The sequence below is a fragment of the Heptranchias perlo genome, chromosome 32 (assembly GCF_035084215.1).
Source record: "Heptranchias perlo isolate sHepPer1 chromosome 32, sHepPer1.hap1, whole genome shotgun sequence".
Classification (NCBI taxonomy): domain Eukaryota; kingdom Metazoa; phylum Chordata; class Chondrichthyes; order Hexanchiformes; family Hexanchidae; genus Heptranchias; species Heptranchias perlo.
The window spans coordinates 9,802,136-9,826,800 of record NC_090356.1 but is presented as its reverse complement, the minus strand read 5'-3'; the positions used below and the strand labels follow the sequence as shown (position 1 = coordinate 9,826,800).

The 24,665-nt window shown below is 42.8% G+C and overlaps 1 protein-coding gene across 10 annotated transcripts in view; it reads left to right on the top strand.

Moving 5' to 3' along the window:
• samd11 (sterile alpha motif domain containing 11) overlaps positions 1–24,665 on the top strand; it is a 194,513-nt gene that overhangs the window by 89,648 nt on the left and 80,200 nt on the right. For 9 of the 10 annotated variants that reach the window (XM_067970314.1, XM_067970317.1, XM_067970318.1 and 6 more), the window contains 2 exons: positions 639–763; positions 17,629–17,718. In XM_067970314.1, coding sequence (XP_067826415.1) covers positions 639–763; positions 17,629–17,718 — 215 coding nt within the window. The remainder of the gene's footprint in view (positions 1–638; positions 764–17,628; positions 17,719–24,665) is intronic. The other variant, XM_067970315.1, reaches the window with a different exon arrangement.

Sequence of the window (24,665 nt, the reverse complement as noted above, 5' to 3'; positions counted from 1 at the left end):
TAGATTAAAGCTCTTCTCCAGTTGAAGCAGGGGACATCGGGGGGAAGAATTTAAAGCAGCGGACCGGTTGGGAACATTTGCTCGATCGTGCCATGTCAATAAAGTTGTGTGTCGTGATGGCAGGTTAGACCAGTTGTAGTGGAGCTTCCAAATGATTGATCATGTGCCCTGGCCTGGTGAGGCATGAGAATACGCTTTGGTTATGTGAGTAGAATATTGTGTGACCCTATCTCTCAAGATGTTGCCGTTTCTATTAATTATGTATAAGTGGAAAATTAATATAGTTTCAGGTTTTTTTATATGGAATAAAGCATTTTACGTGACCATGAAATTATAGGTAATTTAGAAGTAGCAATTACACTGCTTGACATCTTACTCCTATTTAAATTCTGCTGTGTTAAAAGCGACATTAGAGGTTTAAAAGTAAGTTGCAATGAATATGCAAATATTTAAGTCGCACGTTAAAGACAAACACACAGCAATGGGTTTAGAGGAATGGTCTGAAAGATTTTCAGTTCAGACCAAACCGATAACCCATGTATCGCAGGAATAAAATCCCTTTTTATCCCAATAGTACGGGACAGGGTTTTTAAATGAATCGCCGGATTTCCTAACTCTGCTCTGTTCTTCTGTTGCAGCCGTGAAAGTGATCTCTCAACTATCATCTCCAACTTGCACCAGAGCAGACAGCTCGTTATGCCAGAGAGTCAGAGTCGGAACGAGATAAAGAAAAACGGCATTGACTTACTCCCAGGACAGGCTGGTAAGATTGCGAAACGCCACAAACAAGAATTAACTTTCTGATTTTAGACATGGCACGGCAAAAATGGATTTTGAAAAATAACGGTCGCAGATTTTACAAAAAATAACCCTTTTTGAGGACTTTGTTTTGCTTTGTTTCGCTTTGTTTCTCCTCCAATTCTCCCTCCTTTCCTGAGGACACTAACTCTTGCTGGGTGAAATTCCACAGGTACCTTTTCACCTTCCGCTACTGTACATTCTTAATGTGTGAGCCTTGCCGGTGCATATTAGCAGGCTGTTCGACCATGGGTGGAGTTGGCGAGAATGTAACAGCTCAGTAAGGTACTGTTGGTATGTTCCTCTAGGAGAGCTGGAAGATACATGTACAATACCATCATTCCATTTCTAATCCTTTACTACATGGTGTATGTGTGTGACGCATGCAAGGTATGAAATGATAGGTTTTTACTTGTACAGTTACAATGGGTCAAAAATAATGGGTAAACTATACTCGCTTAGAACTAGTGAGTAAACTGGAACTACCGTGATATCACCTTTTTTAAAAAAAAAATGGTTAAATTGCACCATGACATACTTGGCATCAGGCATTGAGTATCATACAGAACAATCTGCCTGGGACTCCCCCTCTTAAAGCTATCCTTTCCTTCTGACAGGATCAGGCTTGGCTCAGTTGGTAGTACTTTTACCTCTTGAGTCAGAAAGTTGTGGGTTCAAGCCCCACCCCAGGATTTGAGCTCATAAATGAAGCTGATACGTCAGTGCAATGCTGAGGGAGTGCTGCACTGTCGGAGGTGCCGACTTTCATATAAAGAGATTAAACTGAGCCCCCTTCCACCTTTCAAGGTAGATGTAAAAGACCCTATGGCACTCTTGGAAGAAAAACAGTTTCTTACTGTGCTTTGCTCAACATTTGTCTCTTAATCTGTTTTGGATAATGTAGTTTAACAGGTTATTCATCTCATTTGCTGTTTGTGTGATTTGCTGTGTGCAAATTGGCTGCCGCATTTGCCTGCATAACAATGGTAAATACGCTTCAACGGTACTTCATTGGCTGTGAAACGCTTTGGGATGTGGGGAAGCAAAATGTAAATGCAAGTTTTTCTTTTTCCCTCTTGTGGTGTTAGCCGTGGCTCAGTGGGTAGCACTCTCACCTCTGAGTCAGAAGGTCGTGGGTTCAAGTCCAACTCCAGAGACTTGAGCACAAAATCCAGGCTGACACTCCAGTGCAGTACTGAGGGAGTGCTGCACTGTCGGAGGTGCTGTCTTTCGGATGAGACGTTAAACCGAGGCTTCTGCTGCCCTCTCAGTAAAAGATCCCATGGCACTAGTCGAAGAAGAGCAGGGGAGTTCTCCCTGGCCTGGCCAATATTTATCCCTCAACTGACATCCCTAAAAAAGACAGATTATCTGGTCTTTGCTGTTTGTGGGATCTTGCTGTGCATAAATTGGCTGCCTACTACGATGACTACATGAGTAAAGCACTTTGGGATGTCTTAAGTTCGTGAAAGGTGCTATATAAATGCAAGTCTTTCCTTCCATCCATCCATGTCATGTCACCCGACCAATCACCCCAGTGTACCTATTCAGACCTGGGTCACTCAGTACGAAAGTTTCTGTATGAAAATCTGAATAACTTGAATGAAAAGCATTCAGGAAGAAAGGATCATGACACTGAAATGTTCAGATGTTTTGTTGGTGCTTTCTGTTTGACCCATGTAAAGGATGAATGAAAAAGAGGCGATCTTAGGCTGCAGTTTGAACACTGATAAATAGTACCTGTAGAATGCAATGCTCAGTTGGCATCCCTGAATTATCCTGCTGACTGCACCTCGTGTTGAGGTGAGTGCTGGAATTGCTGTGCACGCGTGTGCTTGGAAGCACCTGCAGAGTTCAGCTAATTTTTAATGTACTGAGAGTGCCAGCGGGCTTATCTTCTCCCTCGTAAAAGAATGAAAGACTTGTATTTATATAGCGCCTTTCACGACCTCAGGATGTCCCACAGCGCTTTACAGCCAATTAAACCCAGCAAGATCATTGCAAGATGAGAAAAGATAACCCCAAAAGTGGACTGGCCTGGGCATTTACGAAAAGCGGCCTCACACCGCGGCTGGAGTTATACTGCACCCAGTGTGCAATCCAAGTGGTGTAAGACTATCTGCCCAAGCTGGTTTCACGTCATTCGCATTAGCGTGCTCACGAATCATAGGAGTATATCAAAGACAAAAGCAGAAAGTGCTGAAAATACACAGCGGGTCATTCAGCCTCTGTAAACAGAAAGGATGGGTTATGATGTTTTGTGAAGGGTATGCACTCTTCAACAGAGCTGAGTTCTACTGCCATTTAATACCTCAAAAACTACTTGTGTATCGACTCGAAGTTGAGAGTACAATTGTCACCTTAAAGCTAGAATTTTAAGTAAGCAGGGGGAAAACTCAAAGTGTTTTCATTTAAGTTGCACAGTAGAAGTTAATTGTGTCAATAAATATTGATACTGTTAACATTAAATGTGGTTGACCTAATTACTGAAGTATAAAGCAGAACAATTGATATCTGTACATTTTGAGAGCTTGGTGTGTGTCTTGTTATCTGTTTTTTAAATGTGAGGCTGGAGGTATTGTACAGATATTAAGTCCCTGTTATTGCCTTTAAGTACATAATTATCCAGATAATTTACTTTTTATCATGTCATCAAAAGAATTTCTTCAATTTTTTTTTCCTGATCTCACAAGTAATATTCTGGCTGTCTCCTACTTTATTCTTCTCTGACGTCTAATTCTGACCTGTCTCCCCTTTTGTCCTGCAGATGAATTAAACTAAAAAAAAACATTCCTTATTTTTCTACAACGCATCCAATTTTAACACACATCCAGTAACAGAAATGTTTCCAGCGAACTGAGTCAAAGTAGAAAAAGCGGAAATGTTGATGTTAAAAAAAATATATATTCCCGCCACCTTGAAGTTGTGCTGTTGGATATCAGCGTATGAATACTGTAGGGGTAATTTTACAAGTTTGTGCTGTCCTTAGGGAAAATTGTGGGCTGTGCACCTGTGATTTCCCAATACAAGTGGCTCACAACCAACAGCAGAAACTCGTAAATTTAGCCTTTTTAATGCATCCATATGACACCCCTTTGTCTGGTATGTTAATAGAGGCATTAACCTATTTTAAATGGCTTCATTTAAATGCCCATTAAAAGTAGCAGAGAAGAAATTTCATATGAGCTCGTTAAGTTTCGGACGATAATATCCTGCAGTGTTTTTAAAAAAATTCATTTTCAGGATTTGGGCGTCGCTGGCAAGGCTGTCATTTATTGCCTGCTCCCGGTTGCCCTTGAAACTGTGATGGTGAGCCATCGCCTTGAACCGCTGCAGTCCGTGTGCAGTCCCACAGTGCTGTTAGGTAGGGAGTTCCAGGATTTTGATCCAGTGACGATGAAGGAACGGCGATTTACGTCCAAGTCGGGATGGTATGTGACTCAGAGGGGAACTTGGAGTTGGTTGTGTTCCCATGCACCTGCTGACCTTCTAGGTGGTGGAGGTCACAGGTTTGGGAGGTGCTGTCGAAGAAGCACAGTATCATTGCAAGCCTCACGTTTCTCTAAGTTAACTGAAACAGAATGAATTAAATCACTCACACTTTTAGTAATGGACAAGGTACTGCATTTAGGAACATAGGAATAGGAGTCGACCATTCAGCCTCTCGGGCCAGCTCCGCCATTCAATCAGATCATGGCTGATCTGCACCTCAACCCCATTCCTCGCCTTTGTTCCATACCCCTTGATATCCTTACCTAACAGAAATCTATCTATCTTGGTCTTGAAAGCTCCAATTGACCCAGCATTCACAGCCTTTTGGGGGAGAGCGTTCCAGATTTCTACTACCCTTTGTGTGAAAAAGTGCTCCCTGATTTCCTTCCTAAACGGCCTTGCTCTAATTTTAAGATTATGTCCCCATATTCTTGATTTTCCCCCATCAGAGGAAATTTCTCCCTACCTACCCTCTCGGACCCTTTTAAACACCTCTATCAGATCACCCCTCAATCTCCTATACTCGAGGGAATTTAGATGGACAGGTTATTAATTTCTAAATGAGAACCCATGTGTACGTAATAAATTTTGAACAAATAATGCTTTGCTAACCTACAGTTTGGGGAAAAGAAAAGGAAACCAGGTTAATGTTGGCTATTTGCTGTAAAGCTGGAGTTTTGTTACTGCCTGGGACGCGCACAATCGTTATTGTGATAAGTGTTTCTTAAATTTAGTAACCATACTTCTCCAGGATACACGAGCTTCAAGTTGCATGGTTAAGTTTGGCGTCTGCTCAAAGAATTTGATGCACAGGCCGAGGGCTCAGTGTTGATAAAATCTAATTGCTGTATTGATTCACACTGGAGCCAGTGATAGCAGCATCAGTAATTGAGATATTTCTGTTGCTGCGGTCAGCTCTCTGTGCTGCATCGTGCTCCTCCCAGTTCACTATGGCCTGAGGGCAGTATAGCGGGGCACCGCATATCCCAATGTCAGATCACACAGCTGTTTTATCCACATGTTCTCAAAACATTTTATATTCAAATCAGATTTGGTCTACAGAGGCTGGAGTGTTGCTATTTTGTCCCATCTTTAGTGGCCAGACTATAAGTGCTTTTAAAGAAAGAACTTGCATTTCTATAGCTCCTTTCATGAGCTTAGGACGTCCCTAATTGTGAAGTGTAGTCACTGTTGTTGCAGGCAATTTGTGCACAGCAAGGTCCCACAAACAGCAAAGTGATGATGACCAGATAATCTCTTTTTTTTTTAGTGATGTTGGTTGAGGGATAAACATTGGCCAGGAGAACTCCCCTGCTCTTCTTTGAATAGTGCCAGGGGATCTTTTACCTCACCCAAGAGACCATCGCGGTGAATGTCGGCAGGCTACCCGCACACGCGCACTTTACTTTCCAAGCAGTGATCAAAAGCGCAAACCCTCTCTCGCCAGAACATCCCTACAGCTAAACTGGTCGAGATCAGTGAGCTTAACAAATCTGAGGATCGAACCTGGGATCTTCCTGCTCTGTATGGTTAAGTTCCAAATTGATGCACAAGGGAACCAAAAAGCAGAGTTCTTAAGTACAGAGCGAATTGAGTAATAATGCATGGGGGGCTTGCAGCAGAGAATGTTTTGGCAAGAGGTGAAGACCCTGTTATTTGAGATTACCATTAAACCAGTAGATTGTTCGTGATCACCCTCTTGTTTGCATTGTAAATGTATAAATAATGTAAGAAAACCTAACTTCAAACTAAAAATAACCATCACAACAACATTCAGAACAAGTCTCATTAAACTAATAAACATTCCGAATGAGTATACTGGGCTTCGCAATGCTGCGGGAGTCGATTGCAGCATTGCTGTTTCAGTTGGACCACGATGGTTCACACAACATATCAGAGTGTCGACATATAGCATCGTGCCAGTGGGCAAAGTAGGCTCAGGCCCTCAACTTTCTGCTGCTTTACCCTGCGGTGATGCCCAATGGGTGCGCGGTGTGCCCATCATAGGGTGGAGGGCAAACCTGAGGGAGAGACATTTCCAACGCACCTCCCGACTGCCAATTCAACAGCGGAGTTGGTGGCCTGACAGCATGTGTCCTAGTGGCTGGGGAACAAAATAGAGGGATTCATAGCCTTACAGATGTACAGTGTGTACTGGACAGTTTTGGTATAACTCCAGGGTCGAGATTCCCATCGTACCTTTCAATCTGGTGTTGCATTCGTGCAGGGTTCATAGTAGAATCGTGAAGCCTATTACCTGTAGTGATGGACAGTTGGACTCTTAAGATTAAACCATGTCCTCAACTGACATTGAGTGTCACTCGCCCTCCCGAGGAAAAGTTTTGCTATTTGTGGTTGGGCCACCAGATGGAGACCTGTCCGGTCACACAGATGTGAGGAGGGTGAAGGAAAAGCAGGCAGCACAGTCGGTGCTGTGTGGGAACGTACCCTCCTGTGGACTGTTCATGGACTGGTATTGCAGTGGCCTCTGGCTCGGGTCGTCTGATCTCCCAGTTCCAAGAGGAAGTGTGGCAATCTGGAAAGGACTTGGTGTGGGTGGGTGGGTGGGTGAGGATCTGTGTGTGCATATGTGTTGAGCAAACGTGTGGGAAGGGGAGGGGAGGGAGCAGGGAACATCAATTGAAACTATTGAAAATCCCAAATACTCCTTGTAGCTGGGGGGCGTAAGAATAACAGTTCCAGACTCTCAGGAAGCTGTTTGACAGAGCAAGCACTTCCTGTTTCATCTTTCCGCTCACAGGAAACTGGTTAATGTGTTCTCAACAAACAGGAAAAAAAAACTCTGCTTCAGTTGGAAAGCGAGATATTGGGTCTGCCTGTGTCAGAATTTGCATGATGACATTCTTGTTTGAGTGTCAAGTGCTGTAACAAAGGGTGTGCTTTATGACTTGCATACGGGCATCTGTTATTAAGTTGCCAAGATTCGGAGACTGGGGAAGAATTTCCTAGACAGCAGACATTAAAAAAATGAATGGTAAAAGATTCGATCGAGGTGTTCAAAATCATGAAGGGTTTTGGTAGAGTAAATAAGGAGAAACTGTTTCCAGTGGCAGAAGGATCGGTAACCTGAGGACACAGATTTAAGGTGATTGGCAAAAGAGTCAGAGGCGACATGAGGAAACATTTTTTTTTATGCGGCGAGTTTTTGTGATCTGGAATGCACTGCCTGAAAGGGTGGTGGAGGTGGATTCAATAGTAACTTTCAAAAGGGAATTGGATAAATACTTGAAGGGGGAAAAAATTTACAGGCTATGGGGAAAGGGGAGGGGGACTAATTGGATAACTTTCAAAGCTCCGACACAGGCATGATGGGCCGAATGGCCTCCTTCTGTGCTGTACCATACTATGATACTTTTTCTTTGCCAGACATTTGGCCAAATTGCAGTGTAGCAGATTGTGCTTCCCAATGTAGGATTGTTGCGTGCTGGAGGAAGTCTGACAATAGTCTAACACAAAAGAGAATTTCAAACAGCTTCCTTACTTCCATATGAAACCACCTCATGTTGTTAAACCTAAATATATATATTTTTTCCCCCCAAAAGATTTAACAAGCCACAGAATAGATCAAGGTGTTTTTGTGTCGAGCACATCTGTCTTAACTTGAGTTGAAGGGATTGCTGGAGATGCCTTTACTCTTAATTAAAGAAGACACGTGTACAGGGATGAGCAGGCAGGGCTGCCTAACATGGTGTGGCAGAAAATCTGAAGGTTTCTGCATTAAACAAGGATTTAGCACCCCTCTAATCGGCTGGATCTGTGTCTATAAACAAGCTCAATCCTCTGATCCAGTTTGTCTAATTCTGTCTGCCTCTACTCCTCCAGAACAAATTCAGACATTAGTGACCTAGGGGACTGTCTGAATTTTCTCACTGATTTTTTCCCTCCCCCCCCTCCCCGGCCCTAAGGCTTCACCCCTCATTCAGTGGCACAGGAGACCTACTCCCAGATCACCGCCAGTGCGTGTCTCTGGGCTAGTCGTCAGGAAGAGACAGCCGGTGGAGTTGGGATTGGGAGCTCAGTGGAGGGAGGGATTCACACTGGAATCCCACCACTCCATGACACTGTGCATCTAGATAGAGCCTTGCCAGGTTAGAGTTAAAACAAAAATGTAGACAAAACGTGTGCGTGAAGTAGGTTTTCGTCTTTGCAACCTGGGCAGTAATCTGGCGGGACGGATTGCACGCCCTTTAGAGAACCCGCCTGATCTCCGTTCCGTTAATTTCAATGGAATGAAGATTAGGTTGGTTCTATAAAGAGCGTGCAACCCGTCCCGCCAACTTACGAAGACGAAAGAGTACCCCATGAAGTTCAAGCTGCGTTCAGGGAGACCAGCTCCCCGTAAACTAATGTTCTTCGTGTTTCTCTGAAATCACATTGAAAGCTCACTGTCCAAGGCTGACGGGTCTGAATACAACATGGGCAATCAACTTGACAAAGATCTGAACAAGAAGACAATACGATAAGTGTCAATGAATGTGTGCGGATTTTGTAAGTGTTGGTTTATGAGTTGTACAATGATAGAAGGTTAGTCGCTTAGTGAGGAAGCCTCATTGGCTGGAGACTCGAAGACTACTGGTGATTTTGATTATGTAAAATGCATAAACTGTTTATTATAAGGAAGGCAGTATATTAATATATAATCATTCAGTTATATTTCTTTCCCATTTTCCTGTTGACGTGACACCATGTTGGCTGAACAATTGGTGTCGATTGTTGGTGTTTGAGTCTCTGAATTATGGATGCTTTTAAATACAGTTAAATCTCATTAATATGGATCTCAGCATTTTACTTGTTGGGAGGGATCCTTATCTGTCATTGTTTATAAGCATGGTTATTGGAACACTAATACAAATTGATAGGGTCTAAGAGAGATAATAATTAAGATTTACCTGTAGTATAATGAGTTTGAAACCATGCTGATACTGTTCCTTTTTTGACTCTTTATAATTTAGTTTTGATTCCAGAAAGAAAATATAAAATATGCTGCTGAATTAGGAAAAAAAATCAATTTCTGCCCTGTGTGTAACAGTCTGTAGGTTTGTTATGACATGAATTATTTGATTTCCCAAATCGGACGTCTACTTCTGGGAAGTTAATGTCAGAGGTAGCTGATCAGGCACTTTAGTATAGACAGCATTAGGGTGAGTCCGGTTCTACAGCCACAACACCAGGAAAGGGGAACCTTGATGGAGAAAGATGTAATTAAATTTGAGAGGAAGACATTAGAGATGGACCCAGGCGTCGGCAGCACTGGTAAAACTGCCTTGGGATTGGATCAGCTGGAAGCTGACAGCTAGCCTGTCTGGACGGTCGACTTAGCTGCAGCTTTGTGGTTAGATCTCGAGACTGTCCGGCCTCCAGTGTGGTGGTTCTCCCAGATTGTGTTTAATTGGGGGGAGGCTCTGCTGCTGTTCATCCCCTCAGACCCAACCCGGTGCGCCTCTGCCAATTAATACACGTTTGATGAGAGAGAATTCTAATCACTTGATGCCATTGGATCTAAATAGATACAAGTGGACTTTTTGTTACCGTGTTTGAAATGAAATGAAATGGCTTGTATTTCTCACCTGGCTGGTACCCACCCCCCACTCCTGTTTTTTTTGCCCTACTACTTTTGCCTTTATTGATGGATGCTTTGTTGCTGCCTCAATCAGGAGCAGCCACGCTGTCTTGTGTTCTCAGCTCTCTTTTCCCCCCTCTGCGCTTTCAAAAAAGAAAAACCCCGAGACCATTATAATGCTCTCTCATCTCTCGAAGGAAGTCTCGAACCAATCAATGGCAGCCTTTCAGCCCAGCAGGACTGGGCAAACATTAGATCAATAAGTTATTAGCACCATTCTGTCAGCTGTAATGTTGAGATTGATCACAAGGAGGGCTTCTGCATGCTGCCTGGCACATCCCCAGCCTGATAAAGATGACAGATTAAGGGACTAAGGAAAGGGAATTAAGGAGTCTGGCTGTCAAAGCTGTCACTGGCTGGACATTAGTGCTGATTTTTCTCTCTCTCTCTCTCTCCCCCTCTCTCTCTCCCCCTCTCTCTCTCTCTGTCTCTCTGTGGGGAGGGTTGAGAGAATGCAGTCAGACTTTAAATGGTGTTAAGGGTTAGCTATTACCAGGCCAGAAATTAGCATCCCTCAGTGTTTGTGTCTGTTATCAGCAGGATAAAGCTCAGCATGATTATAGGTGGCCGCCACTGAGGCTGATAGGAGAAGGTTGCGATCTATTAAATTATTCGTTGTGCATTTTTGGAAACATCAGTGAATATTTATCAACCGCACTTTGAGAAGTGGCCAAGAGGAGGCTGATAAAACATTTGCACCGGTCGTCTGTCTGCCTGTTAACACTTCTCTCAGCTAACCTCAGTTTAATGTTTACATTTCTCATTCCATAGCCGATTTTTTTTTTGGGGGGGAGGGGGGTGGGGGAAGAACCCAACATATTTCAGCTCTAGAGTTGAGGACAGATTTCAAAAAAGGTTTGTGTCTTATCAAGGTCATTTGCTGGAGACAGCTTTTTCATCCCTCAAAACGATTTTGAAAACTTGGGGCTCTAGCACTGGGAGGAGCTTTGTACATGTCAGGGGTGGAATGAGGGTAAGACTTTTTGTTTCAACCTCCCTCCTCTTTGCACAGCGAGCCATGGATTTGTAACAAATCCCTTTTAAAGTGATTTCATTCTACTGTGAGGGGGCTTTTTTTTTTATATAAACTTTTATTATAGAAATAAATGGTGCTGAAATCTGAGTCCTCCGGACTGGTGGAAATGATTGTCAGCACCCTGAAAATTGTGAGGTTGTCTTACCCCCTCCCCCAACCCTCTGCATTCCTGCCATCACTGTGGCTGCAGGAATTCTCCCCCCTCCCACCGGGGCCAACCACTGGGCAGCAGGGATAGGGTTACCAACTCTGGTTGGACGTATCCATCACATGACCGCCTACCTCCAACCGCCCTGCCCGGTCGAACAGCCTTTCTTCATCATCTCTTAGTATTCTTATAACCAATTGTCAAAGAAAACTTTTAAAAATACTTTTTTTTTAAGGCCCCTATGATTTTTTTTTCTCCCGGGTTTGCTCACAGCAGTGGCCTGGAGATTAATCTTCAATTCCTTGGAGACTCAACAACAACAACTTGCATTTATATAGCACCTTTAACGTTGTAAAAACGTCCCAAGGCACTTCACAGGAATGATTTTCAAACAAAATTTGACACCGAGCCACAAAGAAATATCAGGACGGGTGACCAAAAGCTTGGTCAAAGAGGTAGGTTTTAAGAAGTGACATAAAGGAGATGGAGAGGTTTAGGGAGGGAATTCCAGAGCTTAGGGCCTAGGCAGCTGAAGGCACGGCCGCCAATGGTGGGACGATTAAAATCGGGGATGCGCAAGAGGCCAGAATTGGAGGAGCGCAGAAATCTCGGAGGATTGTAGGACTGGAGGAGGTTACAGAGATAGGGAGGGGTGAGGCCATGGAGGGATTTGAAAACAAGGATAGATATTTTAAAACCGAGGCATTGCCGGACCGGGAGCCAATGTAGTCAGCGAGCACAGGGGTGATGGGTGAACAGGACTTGGTGTGAGTTAAGATACTGGCAGCAGAGTTCTGGATGAGCTCAAGTTTATGAAGGGTGGAGGATGGGGGCAATCCTGACCTATATACGACCCCGATTGCCATTTTAGGCGTGTCATGGGCGGAGTGTCAGCCGGAGGATTCTACGGGTAAGTCTGTGATTATTTGTGAGAGGGCAGGAGGAGCAAGAGTGCTCCTGCAGGCTGCACAAGAATACGGCAGGCTGCTGTCAGCCCAGGCTCCCCCCCTGAGTAAACTTAATAGCTAAATGCATTTGTATCGTAGAAAGGAACTTCAAGAAATTCAGTAAGTGGCCCATTATGCAACTCATTTTTTTTGTCCTCTGTCTAAACTAATGCTGGCATTCATTAGTTACTAATTAATGCATGTGTTCCATTCATTATCATTTAATTAGTACCCCAGGGTAATTATTAAGGGAAATCGGTCCAGTTCCAGAAATCGCTGCCAGTTCCAAGTTGCTGTGGCTGAAAAGTGTTATAGTATCGACGTCGCATGCTCTGAATTTTTTTATATCAGTTTGGCACAAATTAACCACAATCTGTTTTAAAATATCATGAATATGTCCCACCAGCTTTAGAAGCCTTTAGTCCATCAGCGACTCAGCAACAAGGACAGAGAAAGTCGACCTCCAGGAGAAAGTAGTAAACTTTCCTGGGTAGCTCAGTGGCTGACGGCACAGCTGGGCACGGTACTCGGGCATACAGGCCAGGAGGGTCCCAGGATTGATCACTGTTCCGTACTGAGTTAGCTGATCTCAGTCGGGTTGGCAATCTACAAATGGGTTCAGTGCCCCCTGGCTAAATGGGTTCAGTGCCCTTAGCAAAAAAAAAAAACCAACTCTCATTCCTGCTCCTGATCGCTGTCCAGTGAACCCCTTGTTGGGGAAACCTGTAGACATCAGATGACAGCAGGATTCGAATTCAGCTGTTGATGCCGTCTTGTGATTGAACAGTCCGACGACATTCTTTGCCGAATCCCGCATATGAAGGATGGCTGCTTGGATGAGATACCGGGGGGCAGCTGGCACCTATGTACCTCAGGGAGAAACGAGGATTCTTAGGAGTCGACTGTTTTAAAAAAAAAAAAGGCTATTATTATTCTGCTAAACTGGCTTGTGGCAGAATCCATCGAAAATATAAGTTGTATCACACTTGTGCACCAAGGCCCAAGTGACTTACAATGTGCTGAACTATCCGAGTGATATAATGGCAGTACTATATCATCATAACAGGACCTATCAACCCAATTCCCTGCAGTGCATCTAATAATATGGGGTCTACCATTTCTTCTGCAGACCCTGTTAAAATGGTTCCCTAAGCTGAGTGACTAAAAGCCTACTTGTTAAACTCTTGACAACTAATGGGCCCCATATTAAAAACATAATTTACAAAAAGTTCAAACTGTAGATGGTGCTTTTAAGTTTTACGGCAGATTTATGTCTATTGCTCGCCTTGCTGTCAAATGGAGTACTCCACTTATGACATCAGAAACTGAGCGCCCGCTATCACTAATGCTCTTCGAAACAATTAGCTCAGCTTCTGATGTCATACGTGGAATAGTTCATTGGGGAATAGGGGGGAAGAAAGCATCAATTTTGAAGTGAAATTTTATGTGTGTGTTTCAGACACTTGAGTTATTTAAGATTACTATAGGGATTCTGAAAGGGATATAATGCAAAGGGAAGCTTATTTGAATACACAGTGGAACCTCCATTACCAATGGAGGAGACCTCCCACCTGACCTCCTTTCCCCCCGCATGGATGGGCAATAAATGCCGGCCTTGCCAGCGACGCCCACATCCCGTGAACGAATAATAAAAAAAAATAAAGAAAATGACGTTAATTGAGAGGTCCCAAATTTTGGTCTTGCACCTGTGTGCAGCAATACCCTGAGTATGGGAATGGAGACCAGTACAAATAACAGAAGAAATGTGCATAGTTTTATTCATGAAGAAAAGGGTATTAACTACAAATAATGTGTTTGCCTCACAGAAAGCTTTTCCTGTGATAGTTCTGGCAAGTGATTGGGAATCTGGATAATGGAGATTCCATTGTAAATTGTAATATAGTTTTAAAAAGTCCGAGGGTCATAATTCTATCCTCAAATCGAATGTTTTTTCCCCTTTATTTATTTCATCCATGTTCTTCGGACATGGCTCCATAAAGAGTACTTCCTATAGTATGCATTTCACATCACTGGCAGGTAAATGCAGTGAAGGTCGTACACAATTAGACAGCTCCATACTTTTGGGTGTGGAGTGTTCAGTGCCAGGGCTAGGGTCATCCCTGGTCAGGAAGGCTTGCGGACTTGTTAGAAGAGGGGGTGGGGTGGGGGGGGTGGGGGTTTGGGGATTTGAGATGCTGCTGCCGAAGTTGCAGTCAAATGGTCTATTTATTTAATATGTTTTCAGGATAGCTTTTTTAAAGGAAGAATCCTTAAACTAAATGACTGACAGAAATATTCAGGTTTCTTAATAAAAAATATATTGGAATCATGAATAAAACTTCCAGTTTTACGAAGAGTTCAGAATGCGATTCCTTGCTGTGACTGGATTGTTCCACTGCTGCTTGTTGCGTTAAGTGTTCAATTTATGAGGTATTGAGCTATTTAGGAAGATGGGAGTCGCATCATTTTAGTCAAAACAAATGGTTTATGTTTTGAATTTTTTAAGGTTGGGTTTCAGTAAGTTTGTTTCTGTTGTTGGCATTTTGAAAGCAAGTTATTAGCTTCAGGATATCATGTTGGCAGCAACTGTATTCGGTTTGGGAAGTTGGAATTATGTTTTTCTGGCCAGTTTTGGGAGCTAATCAACATGAAAGGAGATCAGTGCAGGGGAGTGAGATGCTTCTCGACTTTTGACGAGATCAAGTCTGCCCAGGCCCAGCCACGAGGTAAAGGCCCAGCCATTGGGACTTGTATCCCAATCTCAGATGTGCGCCCCCTACTGCACTGTTGTGAAACATCTCTACTTTCTGCATCAGCCATTTTTATTATTGGCTTTCTGATTAAAATCAAGAGAGCCGATAACAACAACAGTTGCGAACTGCGAATAGTTTTGTGTCATGCACCCGTGACCATTTGGAACTAGGGTGAGACTGTCCAAACTCATTCCGCATAGTACCTATTTAACCATCAGAGAGAGGAGACACTCAATCCCAGAAGTCTGGGCAGCAGTTAATCCCAGGTCCAATAGGTGGAAAAGCAGGGCACAACCCATTTACACCACCCAGTCCCCTTTCTGGAAATGTATACAATTTCCAAATAAGGGACATGAAATAGTTAGAGTAACACAAAAGACCGAACGTTACACGATTAGTAAAAATAATTGTTCAAAGTATTGATGTACAAGTATATGCAAAATGAGTTCGAGTTTATTGCTCTTCAACATTTTAATTTGATGCCAAGTCCATGTGGCTTGGTATAAATTTCAAATTTATGAGTCAATGAGTGTGGTGGACAATTTACCATAATCTTATGTATACTTTTGGTAACCATAAATTATAGTTGGAACAGGAGCGTGTTCTGAGAAATGAAGATCCTGGAGACTGTGGTTTGAGTAAAGCCCTGCCCACTTATCTTTTTGTTGCCTGCATGGGCAACATTTAAAAGTTTAAAAGTAAATAAAAAAGTATAAAAACCTTCACAGTGTCAGCCCTTCCCGCGAACAGCAGCTTTCTCAAAGAAGATTTTTGTAAGAAGTAAAAACAATTTTTCGATGCACATCTTTTAAATGTTTACGCGAGGGTGAAGTACTGCTCAAATATGGAATTTTATTTCACGACTAGCTCCAATCCTGAAAGTCATGTTTTCTTTTCCTAAATTGATCCTGTGAGTATATGGCTTTTCATTATGTTACATCCATTTTCTTGCCACTTTGCTACTCCTATATTTCAAATCATATTAAAGTCCATTGTCCCTTCTTCGTGTTGCTGCGGTCACTTAGTCCTGAACTCCTGTTGTGTAAATGTTAATCGTATTTTATTTCAGAAATAAGTTCTCTTTAATTTTTAGAGATTGCTTGGTGCTTGGGTTTTTAAATCTCTCAGCTTGACACAGGATAGGGAGGGAATATACTTTTATGATTAAAACCATTGCTCTTCATTGTGCATGTGTGTGTGTCAATCTCCTTCCCTCCTCCCTGGTTTTGAGATAAGAATTTGTTCATACGAAATTGATGAGCAGGAAAAGACCAGCTGGTCCATCAAGCCTGCCCCACACCATGATGGCTGAAGCATCATGACTGAACACCTCTTTTTCCACCCCCCGCCCCCAACCTTCACAACCATGTAATCTCCTCAGAGAGGCAAAAAACGCAGGGCCAATAAGGGAAAAAAATACCATGGAAAATTCCTCTCTGACCCCCCTCCTCAGACGATCGAAAAACATTCATCGAATTTCCTGGGTGTACCTTCATATGTAGCAGAATTGCATGGGTTTGGCTCTGGCAGCCCCTTGACATCTCACCCCAAGCGGCTGGTTGTCACGTGCCAGCAAAGACGGTGAGTGTCAGCAGGCTGTTTGACCACGTGTGGCATCACGCCAGGTCCATTCCTGTCTCTGGCCGAGGTCCAAGCGAATGCATTTTCCCGCAAAGGTTATTGAATTGCGATCCGGAGTGGGAACCCTGTCAGGTTTTGTTTCTCCGCCCCCACCCTCCCCAAATCCAGGAGTGCTCGAGGACAATTGCAACGCTGCCTGCTGCTACTCTCGGCACAAGCCAGGGATCGAAGCTGCTGTGCCGGGTTTTTTTTTTCCCAGTGATTGGAACACTTAACTTTGAAGGCCAACAAAGAGGGCTGGCGTGCATTTAATAAGTGATCTGCAGCATTCCGAATTCATCAGTCAGAAGGAATGAATGCTGCCGCATGTGTCTGTCTCTTCAGTTTGGTGGTTAATAAGCACCTGACAGCTGAAAATTTGTTGTTTGAAACGCGCACACTCTGCTGCTTCCTGTCCGTATGCAGCATCATGCTTTCAGTCTCACCAGTGATATTAGGGGCATATTGATTTTAAATCTGTTCAGTGTTCGCTGTAATTGTATATTAGAAGCTGGCGCTGGTGTTGAGAGAGTGCCACGGATGCAAGGATTATACATTTCCACATAATCCGACGGGAGGAAAGTGAGGACCTTGGGGTTTAAGGGGAAGGAAAGAGCTGGAACTAAAATAATGGGACTCACAGGGGCTTTAGAACCAGGAGAGAAGATCCAAGCAGGATGGGGAGAGGGGGGGGTGAGGGGCGCAAGGCAGCAGATTAGAGGAAAGAAATAAGTAAGGAAGCTTTCTCAAACAATCTTGAGAATGCACAGGTTAAATTGAATTATACAGACACAGGTCATTTGTGGAGGCTGAATTGTGCTCACGTTCAGCGAGCATTTTGTTCAGTCTGATAGAAGTATTTTATTCCGATAAATAACAAACAAGGTCAGTTTTTGTGCGAGCTTCAGTTTCTGTCGGGCTCTGTGATTTAGAGATCTCTGGCAGGGGCGCAGGGATTAATTAGCAGAGGAAAGAAGAAAAAAAAAAATCCCTACATTTACAACAGCAGGAAAATGATGGTGCAGAAAGGGAGGGGAAAAAAGCAATTAAACGGGTGATCCAGTCATGAATTTTTACAGTATTGATGCGTAAACATTGCGAAGCGACAAAGTCTATTTCAAATTAAATGATGTGCAGATGGTCTAAAGATAAAGTATAATAGACATTCTTTTGGTCTCTTTTTTTTTCCACAGATGAAATTTTAGGAAAGCGACGAGTATGTTCACCAAACAGCAATAGTGAGTGTCCGGAAATCAAAAGGCAAAGAAGTGAGTCACCAAAGGGTAGGTTTGTAATTTTAAAAGAATGGGTTATGGCTAAGCAGAATTACTGTCTTGTGCTTTTTTTTTATTGTGGTAAAGGTTTTTTTTCCAAGTAATTAGTTTTTCTCCCCCCCCCCTCAAATTCCTCTCTGTTGGTCTCCCAGGTCCCTCCGCTGTCTGCTGCTTGAGGGTTTAACCGCGAGCCCGCTCCCAGGCCTCTGCCCGTGCTGAGCACTGGCAGATACATGACTGCCTGGGGGCCAATGCGCAGCTGTGATTGGGATCTCGGTAGGCAGAGTTTCTCAGGCACAGACCCATGTGCCACTCTCTGATGGCACAGTAATCGCCGGGTGCTTATATCCGCATACCTGATGGAGTTAGTGAATCGTGAAGATGTTTCTGCCCTGTTGGCCCATTATGTTCATAGATCCCAATTTTGTTCATAGATACAATATCGGCCCATTTTTAAGTGATGGTCACACTGTTTTGGCAATTCCCAGTGCTGAGGCGATCTATTGTATAATATGCCAAACGAAATATTGGTGTTTCCATCAGTCTGAAACTCTGGATGCATCTGCAGTGCTATTTTGTAGGTTATCAGGACATTTTGTGTTAGTCAATGAATGGACTGTGCTGTATTTGAAGATGCTAGTACTGTGTTAGTGGTACTGGTCTGGTGTTGGAACACCTAGTTTTGCACCGACTTGTCCTGATGTCGATCTCTCCTCGCTCTGCACTGACTGATTGCCTGTGGCTTTAGGTAATTATTGGTCGTATAATTTTCCACTAATGTTCAGGCCAAATTAAAGTTAAACTGATAATAAAAATGGACACTTTTAACAGAATCTGAACTCCATTTGAATCTGAATAACATGCCTCTGAGCTGGCAGAAACCTTTATATTGGTCTCTTATGCTTTCTTAAATTAATGATCTGCTTGTGACTTCTTATGTGACTGTGACTGTGGTAAACTATCCCTCCTCAACCTGCCTTTGACACAGTTGACCACACCTTCATCCTCCAACCCCTCTCCTCCGTCATCCAGCTGGGTGGGACTGACCTCGCCTGGTTCCATTCTTATCTATCCAGTTGTAGCCAGAGAATCACCTGCAATGGCTTCTCTTCCCGCTCCCGCTGCCCGTATCCTAACTTGCACCAAGTCCTGTTCACCCATTACCCCTGTGCTCGCTGATCTACATTGGCTCCTGGTCAGGGAACACCTCGATTTTAAAATTCTCATCCAAGTTTTCAGATCCCTCCATGGCCTTGCCCCTCTCTATCTCTGTAATCTCTTCCAATCCTACAACCCTCAGAGATCTCTGCGCTCCTCCAATTCTGGCCTCTTGTGCATCCCTGATTTTAATTGCTCCACCATTGGTGGCCGTGCCTTCGGCTGCATAGGCCCTAAGCTCTGGAATTCCCTCCCTAAACCTCTCTGCCTCTCTACCCTTTAAGATGCTCCTTAAAACCTATCTCTTTGACCAAGCTTTTGGTCACCTGTCCTAATATCTCCTCATGTGGCTCGGTATCAAATTTTGTTTAAAAATCGCTCCTGTGAAGCACCTTGGGATGTTTTACTATGTTAAAGGCGCTATATAAATGCAAATTGTTGTTGTTATGAAAAATAATAATCACTGAACAGCGGGAGCAACGGTCAAACATAAATTCAGAGCAGTGCCATAAGCAGAACTTTTAATAAGCAGATTGGGCCAGTGAGGGGAGCAAATGAAAACTAACACAGGAGTAGGGAGACGTTACCCTCAGCGTTCTCATTCGAGTGCTTTGTCTGTTGCAGTTGGCTTTGCTTTTCCTGACCCCCCCCCCCACCCAACACAATAGTGTTGTTCACCACTGGCCTAGAACTTGGCTAGAAGTGGGCTAGAGAAATGAGAGAGACTCTGCATTTTTAAAATAGACTTGTGCAAAGGCCAACCACTGTCTTAAAGATACTGAGCGATTGACTTAATTACTAAGCAACATTCTGAAATTATCAGCCGGGTGACCCATTTGCTCTCATGTTTCGGAACATTTTCAAAGGATTTGGCACCAAACTCCCATCACGCAATGTGTGGCTGGAAAAGAGAAGAAACCAATATCGGAATAAGAAGGGAAGTCAGTTGGAAGGGTTTAATGCATGGGGTAATAGACGAGTGGAATAAATTACTAGGGAGGGCAGTAGAAGTGAACAGTACAAGTGGGTTCAAGAAGCAATTAGATGTATGTCTGGGGAGAGAAGGGATTGAGGAATGTGGTGAGAAGTCAAAAATGTAGGGTTGATCATCCCAAAATTTGTTATGTAATGAATACTTTGTCTTAAAAAAAAATTAGAATAATAGAGAAGTGGAGGTAAAAATGCTGGAATAATTTAAGCAGTAATTGGATGCTGCAGTGTGGGACTATAGGCTCTTTCTGGACAGATGATTAAAGATGGGCCAAATGGTTTTCCTTATCTATAATTGTCTTGTGGTATTGCTAGAAGATGAAAAACATGGTTTCTCAATGAATCGTGGGAATTTGAGCTGCATGGTGTGCTGCCCAGCCATTCGGACAGGGATGATCCCAGGTTCGACCTCTGTTCCATGCTTAGTTAGATGATCTCGGCCTTGCGGGCGGTGAAGGCACTTTAATTGGCTTCAGCATCCTAAGGCAGGGAGGGGCCAAATCCACCAGGGTTCCCACTCCTGATCGCTAACTGCTACTGAGGAGTGCATGTGTTTTGGACTTTGGGCAAGGACAAGAGCTGGCTTGATTGGGAGGTTGCTTTTGGTTGAATAGCCTATTGAAATTTGCTGTCAAGGCCACTACAGGATGAGGTGCTGGAGAGCTACCAGTAACCAACGGAACTGTGCCATAGTATGAGTCACTGCCCTCAGTAGAAAAATGAAAAGTTCTCTTATTTTCCTTTAATGTGGCTTGTTGATGGAGTTTGGTGCTTACCCATGACGGAAGGTATGAATTTTATTTCATACCCATTCACTGCCCTATTTCTGAAATGGATCTATACTCAAATCACAGCTTGTGGGAGTGAAACCGAGGTTACGGACTTTTAATTGTATGCTGAATTTCAGAACATTGTAATTGTGAGAAATGTCTCTTACAGATTTCAGTTTAAAAGTAGTTTTCCCATCGGAGATATTTGGAGGATTGGGAATGGGACAGGTTCAAGTCGGGCGTCCATTTTACACCCTGCTCTCGGTTGACTTCAGTGGAGAGAAAAATCGGGTGGGGTGTAAAATGGGTGTTTGACCTGACCCTGTCGGGCGGGTTTGGCTAAAATGACCTCCTTGATGATCCTTTAGGGGTCTTTTTTGTGTGTGTCAAGGGTGGAGAATGACCAGGTGGAAATAAGTGATTTTCAGGGCCACTGATTTCTGGTGAGTGAATAAATTAAATGACATTTTTATTATCTAGGATTCTGGAATTTTCACCAGGGATCTGAATTCTGCAGTTTTGTCTAATTGTTCTGTGTAAACCATAAATCAGTGACCGTGATGATTTTATTAGATTAATATCAGAAATAAGGCTGATCGGTGGCAGTTAGTATTACAGTGAAAGTGTGAAAAGGAAAAGGACGCTCCGACAGTTCTGGTGTTGGACCCCCACCACTAGGGTCAAAGTTTGAATTGCAGCCTTTTGATTGCTTGTTGAACTCCCATTCCTTCCGTTGGAAAGTTTCTCCGTTCCTTGGCAAGACTGACGGGCTGAGCATCGAATAGTATGGGAGCACTGGCTCTCCGTGAGAGGGAGAATGGGCTTGCCTGGCAGAGAGGGTATATTAGCCGTCGGCTGATCATCCAGCAACATTGGCAGCAACCACAGGGAACGCTGTGTCCCAGACAGCCCAAATGCCCTGCCATAAAGAAGAGACTGTGTGATTTTCGGTGGCAGAACTGTGAGATTTAATAATAGAAGGAAAGCCAATGCAGAATATTTGTATTGCATGCAGGATAGATGAGGGGGAGAGGAAGGGGCTTGAAGTAGGGTGACCTCAGGCCTGATTACTCATGAGTTCCAAAGCCACAAGTGAGTTCTAATCCTGACTCATGAGGTGTCTCATCTCGCACTCTGTTATGTATCCTTTTCCTACGGCGTCTGTAAACGTGGATGGAATTGTCATTGAAAAATATAGGTTACAAATGTTTAAAGAATTTTTTTTCCAAAAAAAATGTATCCACTGCTGTTGGTGATTATTAGAATTAAAGATAGTGTTAGGTTCTTTGGGAAAACACTCTGCTCTCCTGCGATTGGACCACATGTCATTGCTTGTCGTAATAAACAAATACACTACAGCTAATAAATTCATGGAGTGGCATAATTGTGGAACATATAGTCCATCTCCTGTGAGGTTCTTCAGTATGTAATATATAGTCCATCTCCTGTGGGGTTATTCAGTATGTAATATATAGTCCATCTCCTGTGGGGTTATTCAGTATGTAATATATATAGTCCATCTCCTGTGGGGTTCTTCAGTATGTAATATATAGTCCATCTCCTGTGGGGTTATTCAGTATGTAATATATATAGTCCATCTCCTGTGGGGTTATTCAGTATGTAATATATATAGTCCATCTCCTGTGGGGTTATTCAGTATGTAATATATATAGTCCATCTCCTGTGGGGTTATTCAGTATGTAATATATATAGTCCATCTCCTGTGGGGTTCTTCAGTATGTAATATATATAGTCCATCTCCTGTGGGGTTCTTCAGTATGTAATATATAGTCCATCTCCTGTGGGGTTATTCAGTATGTAATATATATAGTCCATCTCCTGTGGGGTTATTCAGTATGTAATATATATAGTCCATCTCCTGTGGGGTTCTTCAGTATGTAATATATAGTCCATCTCCTGTGGGGTTATTCAGTATGTAATATATATAGTCCATCTCCTGTGGGGTTATTCAGTATGTAATATATATAGTCCATCTCCTGTGGGGTTATTCAGTATGTAATATATATAGTCCATCTCCTGTGGGGTTATTCAGTATGTAATATATAGTCCATCTCCTGTGGGGTTCTTCAGTATGTAATATATAGTCCATCTCCTGTGGGGTTATTCAGTATGTAATATATATAGTCCATCTCCTGTGGGGTTCTTCAGTATGTAATATATAGTCCATCTCCTGTGGGGTTCTTCAGTATGTAATATATAGTCCATCTCCTGTGGGGTTATTCAGTATGTAATATATATAGTCCATCTCCTGTGGGGTTCTTCAGTATGTAATATATAGTCCATCTCCTGTGGGGTTATTCAGTATGTAATATATATAGTCCATCTCCTGTGGGGTTATTCAGTATGTAATATATATAGTCCATCTCCTGTGGGGTTCTTCAGTATGTAATATATAGTCCATCTCCTGTGGGGTTATTCAGTATGTAATATATATAGTCCATCTCCTGTGGGGTTCTTCAGTATGTAATATATAGTCCATCTCCTGTGGGGTTATTCAGTATGTAATATATATAGTCCATCTCCTGTGGGGTTATTCAGTATGTAATATATATAGTCCATCTCCTGTGGGGTTATTCAGTATGTAATATATATAGTCCATCTCCTGTGGGGTTATTCAGTATGTAATATATAGTCCATCTCCTGTGGGGTTCTTCAGTATGTAATATATAGTCCATCTCCTGTGGGGTTATTCAGTATGTAATATATATAGTCCATCTCCTGTGGGGTTCTTCAGTATGTAATATATAGTCCATCTCCTGTGGGGTTCTTCAGTATGTAATATATAGTCCATCTCCTGTGGGGTTATTCAGTATGTAATATATATAGTCCATCTCCTGTGGGGTTCTTCAGTATGTAATATATATAGTCCATCTCCTGTGGGGTTATTCAGTATGTAATATATATAGTCCATCTCCTGTGGGGTTATTCAGTATGTAATATATATAGTCCATCTCCTGTGGGGTTATTCAGTATGTAATATATAGTCCATCTCCTGTGGGGTTATTCAGTATGTAATATATATAGTCCATCTCCTGTGGGGTTATTCAGTATGTAATATATATAGTCCATCTCCTGTGGGGTTATTCAGTATGTAATATATATAGTCCATCTCCTGTGGGGTTCTTCAGTATGTAATATATATAGTCCATCTCCTGTGGGGTTCTTCAGTATGTAATATATAGTCCATCTCCTGTGGAGTTATTCAATATGTAATATATGTATAGTCCATCTCCTGTGTAGTTATTCAGTATGTAATGTATATATATCGTCCTTTTTCTGTGGGGTTATTCAGTATGTAATACATCTAGTCCATCTCCTGTGGGCTTGTTCGCTGATTGAAAGAACAGGAGTAGATGATCAAACGTGCATAGTAGGTGGTGAAAGTCAGGCTCAATCAGGCCAAATTTGAGCGACAGGACAAAAATTGGGAAATCTGTACAGGGGAGAGAAAGATCACCGGGTAAGAACTGCAAAAGGAGGCAAGGGAGAAAGATTTTTTTAAACTAACACACGTGTGGATGGTGTCTGATTGTAAAGAAATAAATAAGAAAGGCCAGAGAAAGAAAAGAAGCTGCAGCAAGGAGGAAAAGTGAATCCCAGGGGCTTGAGCCACAGGTCGGCCTGTGGAAAGAAATAGTAGGAATAGCGACAAATCTATGGATAGCTTCCATGATGTTCGGAGAAATTATATAACCTTTTTCATGAGTGTGTTATCTTCTAAATGTTATACAGCTAATTATTCATCTGGTTTAGGAATAAAACTGTGCCCGAGAACACCTTGAAAAAATAACTGTAGTGACACCATTCATTTCAGGTGATTGCTTTTCTGAGGGATCTTTGTTGATCTATATTTCAGCAAATCAGTATGATGGACTTGCTTATTTGAGCCAATGAAAAACGTATGACCTCCTTTTCCCTGACTTAATACACCCACCTTGCAGATTTAATGTGTGATGTGCAACATACAGGAATCTTAATTACGTACGAGTTGACCTCCCGTGGCATTGCTCATGGATG